The 17,900-nt window shown below is 35.2% G+C and overlaps 1 protein-coding gene across 2 annotated transcripts in view; it reads right to left on the bottom strand.

The window, feature by feature from the left end:
• Positions 1–74: 74 nt before the first annotated feature.
• SREK1IP1 (SREK1 interacting protein 1) overlaps positions 75–17,900 on the bottom strand; it is a 51,831-nt gene continuing 34,005 nt past the window's right edge. The window contains exons 4-5 of one of the 2 annotated variants that reach the window (XM_007973852.3): positions 10,091–10,163; positions 75–6,508 (exon numbers count right to left, since the gene is read on the bottom strand). In XM_007973852.3, the coding sequence (XP_007972043.1) occupies positions 6,319–6,508; positions 10,091–10,163 (263 nt within the window). In that variant the 3' untranslated portion in view covers positions 75–6,318. The remainder of the gene's footprint in view (positions 6,509–10,090; positions 10,164–17,900) is intronic. The other variant, XM_007973860.3, reaches the window with a different exon arrangement.

The following is a 17,900-nucleotide window of genomic DNA, read 5'->3' as shown; positions in this document are numbered from 1 at the left end:
CAAAAAAAAAAAAAAAATAAATAAATAAATAAATAAACAAAAATTCGTCACTCACAAAGCAAGACACAGCTGCATTTTTGATCATTCAGTTACTTTATTAAACACACATTAAGGTTTTTATTGGTTTTCCTTTGTATAAATTTACTTTTATTTGCTAATTAAGATGTTTCTGTATCACATGAGATTATGCTAATTATTCAGAAATTAAAGAATTTATCAATAACAAGATAAGCAATTCTATCTCAGTGAAGAACAATGAGAAGTTTATGTCACATTACCAGCATTTCTCAACTTTTTGATAATAACAGGCAGTTATTTTTATGAGATGGTACTGGATAGGTAAATATCAGGGGGAACTGTCTTATAAACTAGAGGTGACTTGTTCTTAAGTCTCTTAGAAGTCAACCTATGTCTTTTTAGATTTTTCTGGGCACAAACAATATATTCAGTAACAAAAAAATCACAATGTATAATCTGTACAATAAATACTTTGTTTCAAGAGATAAGCATAACAAAAAATCTTTTGCACTAGATTTCCTAAATAATCTGTATAATGAAATATACAAAACAAATGAGTTCTCTGGTTCCACCTTATGCTATCACATTAATACCACCTAGAAATCTAGAAATAAAACTAAATTCTGCAAATTATAATTTTTAAAGATTTTAATTCATAAGTGTGTTTTCTATTATAACACAGACCTGGTTTTGTAATAGAATTCATCAGAAAAAAACGGGAATTATTTTAAGTGGCTCTACTGAGCATATCTACTATGTCCTGTGAAGTTTTTGTAGTCAGAAAACTAGCATTTCAGACAAGATCTGGCACATTTAGGGTGGTATGACCATAGCCAAAAACTAGCATTTCAAAATGTGCTGAATACAGCTTCTCTGGTCTGATACATAAAAAAGAATGCCTTATTTTTCCTGGGCATGCAAAGCTCAGGGTTACAAACATTTTGTCATTAGCCTGTCAAAATTTCTACCAAGAACTATGGTTATCTCCTAGACCAGAACTGTCCAGAGAGAAGTTTCTGAGATGATGGAAATGTTCTTCCTATATCTGTACTAATAATGGTAGCCACCAGTCACATGTGGCTACTAAGCACTTAAAATGTGGCTAGTGCAACAGAAAAAATAAAATTTTTCATTTATTTGATTAATTTAAATAACCCCATGTGGCTATATTGGCCCCATAGTTCCAGATCACTATTGCAACATCCTACTGCCAGAGTTGAACTTCACATTCAAAGACAATTTTGCCAATGTTTAAATATTAAAATTGCTTAAAGTATATGTTAAGTTTGAAAATTAAGACACTTCCATTATAAAAATGACATTTTACATGGCCATAAAAGCAAAGAATTTTCACTTATTTTGTGAAAGTTCATAAAGCTTTTATGGGTGCTTCTTGATCTTTGATATAACTTTGATTTTAAAGTATCCAAGAAAATTTGCTATCTTGATATACAGTAATTTAATAATATTACCATATTGTCTCAGGTGAAAATCTAGGTTGAGAAAAATTTAGTTAAGGCACTGGTACCATTCTACTTTTGTTGTTCAAGGGCAAGAACTATAAATGGCACAAGAAGCAGGAAAGAGACAGAGCTAGCAAAATGCTCACTGCCCCAACTCCTCCCAACTTATGCAAAAGGCATAGTGGGGCCAGACATGACTGGATGCATCATGGGTTGTGCTCTAGGAGAGGCACCCCAATTCTCTGCCACTATATCTATTTTTAGAGGAGTTAGGAGGCGATATTGAGGTCAGAAGACTCTGGTCTTCGCAACTGGGATTACTGTCACACTGGCATAAGAAACCTACTATTCTTGGGCGCCCAATGTCCAGGAAGTTTTGGTCTCAGCACTAGGATCAGCTGGAGTCCTTGAAGCACTCCCTGCTGAGCCAGCTTAAAACTAGGTTACCTGAGGTAGAACCACAGGGCTCATTCAGTGGACCAATTGGTATGTCTCTCTGTAACTCTGAAGCAGTTGTGCTTCACAGGTTAAGCCAAATTTCAAAAGCAAGGGGCCTTATTAAATTACAGCACATTTTGTACACTGAAAAATATTCTAAATGATTTGGACCTAACAAATACTAAAATAGTGATAGAATTTAAGCCAATGCAATTAAGAACAAAACACATCTCAAAGTATGTACATGTACATATAACTCTGGGGATGGGTCTAATAAGGAATACAGTAGCTTTATGTGTTTTTAGATAATTTAGGTTACTGTGTAATTTTTGGAAATAATAATGAGACCGTAGAAAGAAATGTGAGTCTAATAATAGAGCCTAAAATAATCAAATTATATTTTACATAGCCTTCTAATGAAAGCAATTTCATCTTTTAAAAATGGTGGGATTAATCGGATTATGAAACTGATAAAACCAAACCCCAATTATTTTTTTTCTTTTCTTTTCTTTTTTTTTGAGACAGAGTCTCACTCTGTCACCCAGGTTGAAGTACAGTGGTGTGATCTCGGCTTACTGCAACTTCCACCTCCTGGGTTTGAGCAATTCTCCTCCCTCAGATTCCAGAGTAGCTGGGAGTACAGGCGCCTGTCACCACGTCCGGCTAATTTTTGTATTTTTAGTAGAGACAGGGTTTCTCCAAGTTGGCCAGGCTAGTCTTGAACTCCTGACCTCAGTTGATCTGCCCACCTCAGCCTCCCAAAGTGCTGGGATTACAGGTGTGAGCCACTGCGCCTGGCCCCCCTTAAAACTCTTTAATGATGTCTCATTGCTTACAGATTACAGTTCAAGCTCCCAAACATGGAACACACGACCCCTTCCTCTTGTTCCTAAGAACTTAAAATGGTAGTCTCAATTCTTACCACTTCCTGCCTCGCCTATGATACACCAGCAACACCAGATTGCTTGTAATTCTTGACAAACACCTAACACAGCTTGTTCTACATCTGGTGTTTCTTCACAGCATCCAATCTGTCAATAACTGCCATAACCTTCATTTTTATCCTTAATCAAAGTGCAATTCAGTCACTACTTTGTCTAGGTAGCCTCTTCTAATTTCTCTAGACTAGGTTAGGTACCACTCTGAGTTTCTATAAACTCATGTCAATTACTGCACTAATTATATAACGGAATATGCTCTACTGTTTCTTCTACCAACTACACTGTGAAGTCCTTCAGGGAGGCAAATGTGTCTTACTTATCTCTGTATCCCCAGTACTTAGCACAGCGTTTGCCATGTTAGGTACTCAATAAATATTTGTTGAAGAAAGGATTCAATGGCATTTTAATCAACATTATTAACAACTCTTCAGCCTAGTTTACTCTGAAGGCAAACTGGGGTTATATACTTTTAGATAGAGTTGTAAATACAAACACGTATAGTTGTTTTACTTCTCATTTATTGTTGTTTTGACCTCAGAGAACCAAAGATGTAAATGGAGATGTATATTAAGTATGAAGAAAGAGGGACGCCTCTGAGAAATACCAGCCAACATATGATACGCAAAAAAATAAAAGAGGAAATTGTGTGGGGAGAAGGTCCATCAATCCAAAAATAATGGCCATAAAGTGCCAGATAATCTAGTTCCAGATGCAAACCTAAATATAAATTCCGTCTGCATCTGGTGAAAATGATATGCATTAGGTTGTAAGAATATGAACCAAATATCAATTATCTGCTTGAAGAAGCTGAACATGTTTAACTGTTATATTAATAAATTCAACCTTTACTATTGTAGAATGCTAGCTGTTTATAATAATTTTTAAAATGAATATTGCTTGAATTTTAAAATATTGATAATTATATATATTAAAACTAGAAGTGATTTCAGAGATAATCTGGTACAATATTTTATAGATGAAAGACATCAAGGCCCAGGGAAACTAAGTGACTTTGTTCAAGATCATACAGGTAGTTAGAATGAATAGACTGTTTTACTGCTAATTCAGTTTTCCTTCTGGTACATACTGCCTGGGAGGGAATTTCATTAATTTTCTTCTAAAATGTGTTCATGAGATTTACATCCAATCTCAATAATATCATTTTAGAAGAAAATTACTTCAGTAAAAATAAATTTTTATTCAAATGAGATATTTCATAAACTATGCTAAAATTATAGGAAATTTACTTAGGAATACCAAGATAATTTCTGGGGGGAAAACTACTGATCATTAAAATATTTTAATTTGCATACTACATTAATGAGGATTGACTTTTGCTCTTCTCAATCATTATTGTTTTACCATTCAGAAACCTAATGAGCCAATTTATAATCTCTACAATTAACAGTAATAAAACTTATAAATAACTCAATTAACTATTTCACTACAATTACTATCATTTTTAACTACCTTACTCAATGGAATGAGGTCATTGCCTTTGCAGCATCTTCTAATCATTTTTTATTTCATTTTACTATTATTTTTTCAAGGCTAGTCAAGTCAAGCAGTGGGAGTGGAGAAACACCACCGAACTTGGGTCAGCCTCGTTTTTAAAAAAGTTTTATATTAAAAACCGATTTTTAAAATCTTGATAATTGAAGAACTGTATTTTCAAAAAATTAGCAGCAAAGGCAAAACAAAACCCTAAAAACCTGTTGGCTCTGTATTTTTCTCGCAGTTACTGACTGACCTATTTAAACAAAAGCATTTCCTTTTGAGAGGCCCAAACGACTAAATTAGGTTATGGAAAGGCTGAAAGCGTGACAGCTGTCATGGCTGCAATGCTATTATAGAAGAGGGCTGTGGATACACCTTCCCTAGAATTTAAGCATGGGTAAGCATATGTTAAGAGGAGGTATAAGGCTCCCTGAGTCTTACTGAGGGTACCCACATTGGGTGACGGGTGAAAGAAGAATCAGTAAACCTTTCTAGCCTGTGAGGTTAAGTATACTTAGCTGATTTCATTATCACGAATTCACCTGCAGCCATATCTGCAGGTAATCAATTTGAAAATTTCTACGTGCACCATAGTGAGGTATTTGCAATCTTTGGTGCTGTGCCATGATGCTGGTTGACGTTTGATGCTTCTACAACATAAGCATTTACTTTATTGGGCATAAGGGATACCTAAGTATTAAGCAAAGTAACACTGATCAATGTGAAAATAGAAATTTAAAAAACATATCTACTAATATGTATTTGAAAATGCTTACCCATATAAAATTTCCATTATTATATAAAGGCTTTCATGATGCAACTCCCTGGCTCTTAAATTTTAAAAAGTACAGAATAAAATTCTTAATTCTTTTTTTGACACTGCTCTTGAGGTTGCCACAAAAGGAAAAGAGAGAAACACCCCAAACTGCTCATTTATGAAAACATAAGTTCAGTGTGAAATTTGCTTTAAAACTACAAATTATGTCTGACAAAATAAGTATTTATGCTCACATTTATAAAATTTTCCACATTACCCATAGAAACAAGCTTCACAAAATTTACATACTGAATACAATAAAAATCAGTTCTAATAAAGATTTAGCTATCTTCCTAAATAAAAATTTCTGTGTTTGAGGTATCACTGTAAGACATGCCAATATGGCACATTTGTAAAACAACCCAGGCGTCTATCCTAAAAATCCTGACCAACTCAGCATCATCTCTGCATACTTACTAACAGGCTGAACTAGTCTCTTTATACAAGAAAGAAATATTTCAATTATCACAAAAACAAAGGAGGCAGGTACTAGAAATTCTGCATTTCGTAGAACAGTGAAACTTCGTTAAGAGATATTTTCATGATCATCTTCCTGCAGACACCATTCATTTAAAAAGTCCTAGTCAAGACCATTAAGCAGCTGCACTTTCTATGACATTGAAAAAAAATCCCCAGAGATTTAAAAAAAAACGAAGAATTTCACTATCTTTAAAAGATATTCTATTTTAGTATATACAGCTATTAAATTTCTCTGTGTCAAGAGCAAAACATTACCCCTTACCTAGCTTCATGATTGGAAGGTGGACACCTGAATCAGCAATACTCATTAGCTGCTAGGTAGATGACCTGTGTTGACTGCAGTAAAGCCATTTTACAATCAACTTATGAAGTAATAACACTAGCCAAACACACAGAGACACAAATACCAAAAACGATGTGTTTAGTATACACAAATAGCTATACTTGGGGCATGGCTATCAAGTAACAAGACTGATTTATTACTTTGCAGTCATAGCACATTAAAAATATATTGCCAGAGGGATAATGGTCCCACATACAAAAAATGTCTATAGGGAAAAGGCTGTGATTTATTGCAAAGCACAATATACAGCAAATTCCAAGGAAGGGCAAACACGTTTTAAAAACAAATTTTTAAATTTAATGGCTTAAGCCAAAGTCTCAGTTACTTTCTGGAGAATTCAGAACTATTAGGGGTAGAAGACTGCTTTTCCTTTTTTCTCTTCTTTTTTTCCTTTTTGTGATGTTTCCCTTTTTTTGATTTGCTCTTTTTTTCTTTTTTCTTTTCTTTCTTCTGATATTTCTGTTTCTTTTGTTTTGAAGTGTCCTCTTCAGTGGAACTGGATGAGTAAGACCTATGGATAATAATACACACTGACTGAGAATTGCATTTATGGCTGATAGATAAATTTAAGCGGGATTTGAACTGCCTTAAATTCTTCTTGAAGGAAGGTAGTGAGTATAAACATAAACTCAAAACATGCTTCATATATTTGCATTCCCTTAAAATGCTGAATTTAGAATTTGTGCTGCTTGGTCACAGAAATTAACAAAACTAGTATCTCTATTCCACTCAATTTTAGTAATGAGTTTTAAATTCACTAAGGATGAAATTATTTTTCTGTGACTTTTGGTTTTTCATGCAGTTATACCATTCAAAATCCTAAAATGCAAACAAAGGGGCATTCACCAAGCCTTATTATATTCACTTGTGTATATAATAACTTACCATATTTTCTTAAAACTGCCTCAAAAGTTGCAATTCTCTATTTTAAAGGGCTATAATTTTGTGTTCATAGGAATGAATTAAAGCTGAAAGTTAGCAAAATAAAATTCTGCTGATTTTTCAAGTACTGGGTCCGTCTAGACGGAGAATGATACACATGAATACTTGCATTACAAAATAATTTTCATTAGTTACAAAAGGATGCTTTTATGCTAGATATAAATGAAAAAGGATGGGTTATCATTATGCGTTTGAAAAATATTACTTTAATACTAAATTGGAAAAATTGGTTGGATTCCTTCCTCTAATATTAAAAAAAAAGGAAAAGAAAAAGAACAGAAAACACTATCTTTCAAGATCTTACATAAAGAGATGTGCAACATTCTACCTATACTCAAACTCAAAATATGAGTGACAAGACAGAAACTGAGTGAATTTAAAATGCAAAAAAAGGTACCTGAAGAGTTAGTTTAGTGATCTAAATATTAGGAGTTAAAACTCAAACTAAGAAAACCTGAGATGAACATAAAGAAGGTGCCAATGTAAATTCAGGAGACTACAGGGGTCCAAGGCTATCTTGTGTCTGTATAGTGTGTGAATTCCTTGACTGCCTTCCTCCTTTAGTGACTCCGAGTTTTCCCTTATTTTTGTAATGTTGTGTTCCTTTCTCCTCCTTGTTTGTCTGCTTACTCAGACTTCCGACCATCTGTTAAAGCTTATTTTCTCACGTATTCTCCTGCTCCCTTGCCTCTTCAGTTCTGTTATTCTCGAATCTTGTCTACTTTCCTGTTTTAAAGACCCTGCTTGACTTGACCTCTGGATTCTGACTAAAGCTTCTTCCCTGCCTGCACTTTTTTCTTTAGCTTTTTGGTCCCAAAGTTTTTTTTTTTTTTTTTTTGAGACAGAGTTTCACTCTTGTTGCACAGGCTGGAGCGTAATAGTGTGATCTCAGCTCACTGCAGCCTCCATGCCCCCGAGTTCAAGCGATCCTCCTGGCTCAGCCTCCCAAGTAGCTGGGATTACAGGAACCAACACCACCATGCCCAGCTATTTTTTTTTTTTTTTTTTTTTTTTTTGTATTTTTAGTAGAGATGGGGTTTCACGGTGTTGGCCAGGCTGGTCTCAAACTCCAGACCTCAGGTGATCGACCCACCTTGGCCTCCCAAAGTGCTGGGATTACAGGAGTGAGCCACCGTGCCTAACCTGAAGTCTCAATTTTAAGACAAAATTTTAGGCTGTGGCATAGCAACATGTTCAGGTGGCACTACCTCTGCTAAGTGTGCACAGAAAAGTTAATTTAATTTCAGGTTTGTGATGCTCAAGGTAAACAGGCCCAAATAAATAATCTGTTACTATAAAAGAAATATTTGGGAGGCCGAGGCAGGTGGATCACAAGGTCAGGAGATTGAGATCATCCTGGCTAACACGGTGAAACTTTGTCTCTACTGAAAATACAAAAAAATTAGCTGGGCGAGGTGGCGGGCGCCTGTAGTCCCAGCTATTCGGGAGGCTGAGGCAGAAGAATGGCGTGAACCCGGGAGGCGGAGCTTGCAGTGAGCTGAGATCGCGCCACTGGACTCCAGCCTGGGTGACAGAGCAAGACTCCGTTTCAAAAAAAAGAAAAAGAAAAGAAATATACAGATGTACCTCAACTCACGATGGGGTTACGCCCTGATAAATCTATCTGAAGTTGAAAATACACAAAATACACCTACCCTACTGAACATCATAGCTTAACCTGGCCGCCCTTAAATATTCTCAGAACACTTACATTAGCCTCTAGTTGGGCAAAATCATCTAACACAAAGCCTATTTTTATAATAAAGCGTTGAATATCTCATGTAATTTATTGAATACTGTCCTGAAAGTGAAAAATAGAATGGCTCTATGGGTACCTGAAGTACATTTCTACTGCACCATCATAAAGTTGAAAGATCGTATCGAACCACAAAAATTGGGAACTATCTGTATTAGAATTTGGAAGACTATTAGATAATCTCATTTCCTATAAGCAATCCATCTTGCTGTGCTGGAACACATGAGTTAATAATACATGAACAGAAAACCCTGAGCTCTACATTCCTATTTGTTTTTATATTAACGATTATTAGTTAACTCCTAACACTTGAAAGTGAGCTACTTTTCCAATTTATAAGACATCTGAAATATTAAAATATATGTATTAAATGCTCTATAAAAACTACGAAGTGGCAGCCCCTGGTTTCTAGAACCTATTCTGTATGAGAACTGGGTCTAAACTAGAATTATGGTTAATTGCTTTTAAAAAATGCCTGTATGTGCAAATTTATGCTAGTATGAATGAAACTGCACTGACTAACAAGAGAAATGGCCACTTACTACTTTCAATAATTTCTTTAACCAGTTAGTTTTTAAAAGAGTTAATAGTAAAAATGCACAGGTGGCTGAAGACTGGAAGGAAGTTATGATGCCAGCGATTCCTTCAGGTCTTTCACAACCCTCATCAGCCATCATTCATATACACACACATATATATATATATGAACTTGTCATGCTAAATATATGTAAATACAAATACAAATGTGTGTGTATGTAGGTGCATATGTGCATATATATAATTATATATATATAATATATATATAAATATATATATGATACATATAAAAAAAATATATATATATATTTTTTTTTGTCGTGGGGTGCGGGCAGCAGACAGGGTCTTGCTGTGTTGCCCAGGCTGGAGTTTAGCGGTGTGATCACATCTCCTGGGCTCAAGCAATCCTTCTACCTCGGCCTTCCATGTAACTGGGAACACGGGTACATGCCACCACACTTGGATATTTTTTTTTTCCTTTTGCAGAGATGAGGTCTCACTATGTTGCCCAAGCCTGTCTCAAATTCCTGGGCTCAAGCCATTCTCCTGCCTTGACCTCTCAAAGTGCTGGGATTATAGGCATGAGCCATCGCACCTGGACAGCATGACAAGTTCTATTAAATTCTATTAATAAGTTAATTTATTAGCCATGGTAATATTACAAGAATACAAATATTTTTGTCAACTTCATGTATATGAAGACAAAATATAAAGAGCTTAAACTTAAGCTCAATGAAAAGCTTAGTTGTTGAAGAAAAAATATTAAATTAACTGTATTATACGTAAAAAATAAAATTTTATAATCCATCCAAGACTCATAGGCCTGCTTTGTTTTTTAAAATGCTGTTAAAAAAATACCTTTTCCTTTTTTTTTTCAATTTGATTTTCTCTTTGCTTTTTTCTTTTTTCTTTTCCTCTTCTTCATTTATTCCTGGGAGGTGAGAAGAAAAAAATCCAGTCATCATGAGTCTATATATTAATATGGCATGTAAATATGTTAAAATTTTAGCTGTTGGTGAATTTCACTGGTTAGGATATTGTACTTCTTTTGTAATAATTTTCCCCTTTCTTAATTATCTTTATCCATTAAAAAACTCATAAAAGTATTAAATGCTTTTTATAAACATTTCAAATACTAAGTCCATCAAGCAAAAAAATGCAAGTACCCCACCTCTAATTCCCATAGGACGTCAATGCCAGTGGTTTGATGGGTACCATTTGGGCCTCAAAAAGCAGAACAGTACAACAGTGCACAGTTTTAAAATTTTCTTCTGCAACAAAATTAGGATCATGCAATACATATTATTCTCTAACTTGTTTTTTAAATACACTATTCGGTGTCTATTCTTCTAGGCATTCTTTTTACAAAACCAAACACACATACATTTACTCATACACACACATTTACTCATATACACGTAGTTGCACGTAAGTTCCAAGTATTTTTTGCCTTTGAAAAACGTACTGTCACATATATTTTGCAGCTTATTTTTTTCACTTAACATAGCAGATATTCACCTTTGTCATTAAACATATATCAATATCATTATTAAACACAGAATAGTGTTCCCATGAGCCATAATTTATCAATTTCTACTTTCATTGTTAGAAACAATAAGCAATAGAAATCTTTTACATATAAGTATTTCTGGGTGACAGAGCTTGTTTACGTTTATTTAAAGAAAGAGCAGTGGCTCACGCCTGTAATCCCAGCACTTTGGGAGGCGAGGTGGGCAGATCACGAGGTCAGAAGTTCAAGACTAGGCTGGACAACATGATGAAACCCCACTTCTACTAAAAATACAAAAAATTAGCCTGGTGTGGTGGCAGGAGCCTATAATCCCAGCTACTCAGGAGGCTAAGGCAGGAGAATTGCTTGAACCCAGGAGGCAGAGGTTGCAGTCAGCCGAGACCAAGCCACTGCAGTCCAGCTTGGGCAACAGAGTGAGACTTAGTCTCAAAAAAACAAAACAAAACAAAACAATAAAACAAAAAACAGCAATACATTCAATTTTACTTTAATAAAAGAGTATTAAAGTAAAATTCAAGAAATAGCTTTTCTACAAGAAAGATTATTTCCCAAAAGAGCTCTCTAAAGAAAAAAGACTATAAAAAACTAAGAGTTTGGAGCTATTCTTCTTCTTTTTTTTTTTTTTGAGACAGACTCTGGCTCTGTCACCCAGGCTGGAGTGCAGTGGCATGACCTCAGCTCACTGCAAGTTCCAACTCCCGGGTTCATGCCATTCTCCTGCCTCAGCCTCCTGAGTAGCTGGGACTACAGGCAACCGCCACCAGGCCCAGCTAATTTTATATATTTTTAGTAGAGACAGGGTTTTCACCATATTAGCCAGGATGGTCTTGATCTCCTGACCTCATGATCTGCCCGCCTTGGCCTCCCAAAGTGCTGGGATTACAGGCTTGAGCTACCACGCCTGGCTGTAAACGTTTTAAAATATCTGTGTATATATATGTATATATTCCAAATCTATATATTTTCTAATTATAAAAGCAATGTACGTTCAAGGTAGAGACTTTATAGGTTTCAGAAAAAATGTATAAATAAGAGAATTAAAGTTTTGCTGTTAGGATCTCCTTTTAGTAGCCAGGAAGACTTGGGGTTATTTGGCAAGGTAGAGAATAGAGATCAGTTTGTCTCATAAAATCCTAGGAGATTTTTATTGACCACACTTTATTCAACAAATATTTACTAAATGCTTATGTGTCAGGCACTGTGCTATGTACTGAGTCTTTGCTGTGCATGATCCTTGCCCACAGGGAACTTATAGTTAAGTGGTAAGAAAGAAAATGAACAGGCAAAGATAGCATTCTAAGTGAAGAGCAAGGATAGTGCACGTCAGGAAGAGGAAATCGGTGCCAAAGCTCCAAGGCAAAAAGAGTTTGGTGCGTTCTAGAAACTAACAAGAGGTTGTTGCAGATAGAAGGGGAGGGGCAACTATGAATAAGAATGAACACGAATGAGAACAGATTAACAATAAATCATAAATACATATAGAGTACCTTGAAATGAGAGGCCAGAGAGGTAAGCAGGAACTTGCTTATTCAAGACCATGAAGGCAGCAGTAAGGATTTTACATTCTAAGTGAGATGGACTGTGTGATCAGCAGTCTTAACATGTTAAATGAATTGGAAAGGGCTAAGGGGAAAAGGCAGGGGAATAATAAAGTAACTGGAGTAATGCAGGCCAGACATAGTGGTGTCCTGAATAAAGGCAGTGGAGGTGGTGGTATGTGTGTGAGAAGGACAATGGAACGAAAAGAATCAAGGATGACCACCAGGATTTTAGCAGTGCCATTGATTAAAATGTGGATTGGTGGGAAGTGGGTAGGAGACTGGAGGACAATTGTGGGTGGGGAGTGGAGACTTCAATTGTAGACATATGAGATCTAAAAGACCTGCTTGACATCCAAGTAGATAACTGAAGTAGGCAGTTTGGTACGTGATTCTGAAGTTTAGGGATTAGTCTGGACACACACACTGATCAGCTTACAGGTAGTATTTAAAACTATGGGGAATAAATAAAATTATTTAGTTAGAGAATGATGAGAAAAAATACAGGGAGTAAAGCCCAGGAAGATCATCTGCATCTTGAGGAACTCCAACATTTACAGGCTGAGAAGAGCAGGAAGAAGAGCTATCAAAAAGATTGACAAAGAAGGGCCACAGGGTTGGAAGAATACCAGAACCAAGAAGTAGGAACGTTAAAGAAGAGAGGGGCCACCTATCAGATAGTACCTAAAGGCCAAGTAGAATGTGGATAGAAAAATGTCAAATAGATTTGGCAAAAAGTAATTAAAGTCCTTGACAAGTGGACTGAAAAACAAATGGAAATAAAAAGGTAGAGAAAGTAAGAATAAATAACTTTTCTGAGAAGTTTAGCTAGAAAGCAGCAGAGAAATGGGATGTTAGCTAGAGGGATGCAAAGGATCTAGGGAAGAAGGATGGGAAAAACAAGAAAAAAATTGGTGCTGATTGAAATGATGATGTAGAGAGGGGATAACTGAAGAAATAAAATTCTTGAAAAAGATTCATAGCAATTATGGTAGGACATGCCTTTGAAAGGAGGGACAGTCCTTCCATTTTAACTGAAGGAAAGAAAAGAAAGATGGATATATATGCAAATTTGTGGATTAAGTAATTGGAAGCTAAGATGCTCTCATCTGGTGTCTTCTATTTTGTCAATGAAAGAGGGAGTCATTAGCCGAAGGAGGAAGGGAGAAGTGGGAAGTTTGAAGACTGGGGGAAAGGTACAAAATAAGTATGGGGAGTGAACTTGCAAAAATAAATGCAAGCTGAGATTAGGGATCATGAATTTATAAAAACACGAGTCTGCCTCTTTACCTTTGCACTGCTGTAAGGGGATCAGCATGGAGAAGGCAAAGAGAGGTTCATCCATATTTGGGGTCTTGCTAGATAAGGGTAAAAGATAAAGAAATGAGTAAGGCAGTTACTGATATTTGCAAACGAATAATTATGATAATGTATGATGGAATCTAAGCTAGATAAGGGGAAGACTAACTGAATGAAAGTGGTGGGTCAATAGCCTGAGGGTCTTTACATTAAATAAACTGGAAAGATAAGAACTTGGCGTAAAAAGCGTAGAGTGTATGACATTAATTTTGGAGGCTGAGAACAAGGTCCAGGGTGCAATCATGGAAATGTGTGGCTGAGGTGAAGAGACAGAAAAGATCATTTTCAATGATAAGGTCCAGAAGATGAGCTAGGGTGTTGGCAGGTCATTCACAGGTCATCTAAGAGTGTCTCTAAGAACAATGAGAGGACTTGACATGAAAAAATAAGACAATTGAGAGTTTGAGGGTGGAGGATCCCGTGAGACCCAGAGTTAGAAACCAGCCTGGTCAACATAGTGACACCACGTCTTTATAATAGCAGGCATGGTGGCATATGCCTGTAGTCTCAGCTACACTGGAGGCTGAGGTGGAGGATTGCTTGGGCCCAGGAGTTTGAGGCTGCAGTGATTCACGAAGCCACGATTGCGTTACTACACTCCAGCCTAGACAACAGAGTGGGACCTTGTCTCAAAAAAAAAAAAAAAAAAAAAGAAAGGAGTCTTCAAATAATTGTGAGGAATGGCCTGCAGTAGATATATGAAGACAATAAAAATGGGAAGAAGCAGGAAAGCCAAATGACAGGAGTCTCAAAAGGGCATTTTGCTAAGACAATACGTTGATGATGTCCTGAACATATAAAAAATGTGAGTTATTAAAGACAATCAGTGGGAAGTATGTAGTTTAGAGAACTAAAAATGTAATTAAGAAAAGGAAAAAAAAATGGCCAGACCAAAGATAAAATGTATTAAGGAGGAAAGCAGTCTTGAAATTCCAAGAACTATTTTTAATGTCTTCCAGCTCTCAGTTCTCTCTCTTCCTTTCTAGAGGTGGCGCTGGCCACCTCTTTCCTGAGTGCTATCAGCTAAGGTGTCAATGGTTGGCATACTAAGTTGGAAAAAATAATTAAAGGCAAAGTGAAGAAAAACAGGATGGGGGAAATAAGGCATTTAAAAAAAAATCACATCCAATGACAATGTACATCTGGAGACTCAGAAATTGTACAAATAAGTACTGTAGGTTACTTATCTCTATTTCTAGTATCCAGGATTTTGTCAGTTACGCCAACAGCTTTTTAGAAAACTGATCAATGCCATTTGTCCTGAAAAACTTCTCTCCATTATGACAGAAGTACTAAAACAATGCAAGTGATGAAATGCTGGGAGAGATTCTATACTATTTAAGCAGAATGAATAATATGATTTTTGAAGCTCAGCTATTTCAATTATATGAAATACTTGAAAATGACAAAACACTCTATCAGCTCAGGTTCCTATTTGCAAATGACATGACAATTTACACTGATATTCCCAAGGAGTCTAAAAAAATCTAGAATTAGTGAGTTCAGCAAGAAGAAAAAATAAACATACAATAATCAATTCATTTTTATTAGCAACGAACATGCAGAGAACAAAATTAGATACAGTATCATTTATAATTTTCCAAAAAAAGTATATAAAAAGTGTATAGGCCTTATATGCTGAAAACTACACAGTGCTGATTAAAGAAATCCAAGAAGTTCTAAATAAACAAAGAGACACATCATGTTCATGGATCAGAAGACTCAACAAAGTAATGACGTCCATTCTCCCCAAACTGATATACACATTTAATGCAATTCCTATTCAAAATCCTAGCAAAGCTTTCTGTAAATAGAGACATGAGTTTAAAATTTTTATGGACATGAAAAGGAACTAAAATAGCTTGAACAATTTTGATGAAGAATAAAGTGGGAAGAATTAGTATCCCCATTCAAGACTAATTTTTAGCTATATTAATAAAGCTTATGTGGTATTAGCGGAGGCAAAGACACATCGATCAACGAAACAGCACAGAGAATCCAGAAACAAGTACACACAAATAGAACCAACTGATTTTTTTTGGTGGGAGGAAAAAAAAGCAAGCAATTTAATGCAGGAAAGACAGCCTTTTTAAGAAATAGTGTTGGAACAACTGAACAACCATACGCAAAATCAAGCCTCACTGCTTACATAAAAATCAACTCAAAATTTATCATGGACTTAAATGTAAAATTAAAACCACAAAACTTTTAGAAAAAAATATATGAGCATTTTTCAGATCTATGCATAGGTAAAGAGTTCTTATATTTGACACCAAAAGTATAGTCTATAAAAGGAAAAACTGATAAACTAGACTTCATCAAAATTAAAAACTACTGCTTTGTGAAAGACCTGGTTAGAGGATAAAAAAGACAAATGCCATACTAGGAGTAAATGCTTTTAAAACAGGTATCTGAGAAACTACTAGTGTCTAGAATGGTATAAAGAATATCAACATGTATAAAGAACATACAAAATACACACATGTACCCACATATATATACACACACACACAGAGATATATATATATATATATATATATATGTTCAGAACTTAACATTCAACAGTAATGAAAAGATGCATAACATCATTAGCCATTAGGAAAATGTAAATAAAACCACAATGGGCTATAACTACACATGTGTTAGAATGCTAAGCACAAAAATGCTGGTGACAAAGCCAAATGCTGGTCACTCATACGTTTCTCGTAGGGACGTAAAATGGTGCAGCCACTGTAGAGTTTGACAGTTTATTAGGAAACAAAACATACAACTACCATAACAACCCGGCAATTTTACTCTGGGGCATACATCTCATAGAAATAAAGACTTATGTTCACCCAAATCCTGTTTATAGCAGTTTTATTAATAATAACCCCAAACTGACAATCCAGTGGATAAATACTTAAACAAACTGTAGTATATCCATAACACACACTAGTATTCAGAAATAAAAAATAACGAACTATTGATACATGCAACAACCTAAGTCAGTCTGTAGAGAATTATAATTAGTGAAAAAAGCCCATCAGAAAGGATTATATACTGTAAGATTCTATTTACAAAACATTATTGAAATGACAATATTATAAAAACAGCAAAGTTTTGGTTTACAGTGCTTAGGAAGGTGGTGAGGGCAAGAGAGAAGTGGATATAGGTATCAAAAGACAGTATGAATGGTCGTGGTGGTGATGGAAATGTTCTGTGTAGACTGTATTAAAGACATTATCCTGCTTTGACTGAGTTTTCGAAGACGTTACCATTGAGGGAAACCAGGGAAGGGACAAAAGGGGTCTCTGTGTGATTTCTTACAGTTACATGTTAATCTACAATATTCTCAAAATAAAAATTTTGATTAAAAAATCAATTATCACATATGTATGGGTCTATTCTGTTCCACTGATCTATCTTTACATTGATACTACACTTTCATGATTGCCTGTGGCTTTACAAAAAATCTTGAAATTAGGTTGTGTTAGTTTTTCAATTTTACTAATCCTTTTGAAAGTGTTTTGGCTTTTCTAGGTTCTTTACATTTCCAATTGGCTTGTCAATTTTTTTATTTTTATTTTTAGAGATAAGGTCTTGCTTGGCTTGTCAGTTTCTCAAATGGCCTGCTGGAATTTTGATTGTGATTGCTTTGAATTTATAGATCTGCCTGGGGAGAAGTGACATTTCTTTTAAAATTGAAACTTCCACTCAATGAATATAGCATATCTTTATTTATTTCTTTAACTTCCCTCAACAATATTTTGTAAAATATATTTCAGTCTTGCATATCTTTTGTCAGATTTACATTCTTAGTATTTCATTTTTTATGTTATTGTAAAAGATATCTGTAAAATTTTAACTTCTGATTGTTCACTGCCAGTGTACAGAAATATAACTGATTTCTGCTAACTGATCTTGTGTCTTGCAACTTTGCTAAACTCAGTTATTAATTCTAGAAGCTTTTTTGATAGATTTGGTAGATACTTCTACATAGATGATCATTCATCTGCAAAAAAAAGACAGTTTTAAACTCCTTCCTGAAATCTGGATGCTTTTATTTTTCATACCATACTGCAGTGGCTAGAATCTCCAGCAGAATGTTGAGTAGAAGTGGTATGAGTGGACATATTTGCCTTGTTTCTTATGTTATGGAAAGACTTCAGTCTTTTATGATTAAGTATGATGTAACATTTTAGTTTTTTATAGATTTTGTATGAAGTTAATGAAGTTCTCTTCTATTTCTAATTGGCTC

Source organism: Chlorocebus sabaeus, chromosome 4 (assembly GCF_047675955.1).
Source record: "Chlorocebus sabaeus isolate Y175 chromosome 4, mChlSab1.0.hap1, whole genome shotgun sequence".
NCBI classification, from domain to species: domain Eukaryota; kingdom Metazoa; phylum Chordata; class Mammalia; order Primates; family Cercopithecidae; genus Chlorocebus; species Chlorocebus sabaeus.
The sequence above is the reverse complement of the archived record's forward strand: the minus strand, read 5'-3'. Positions and strand labels throughout refer to the sequence as shown.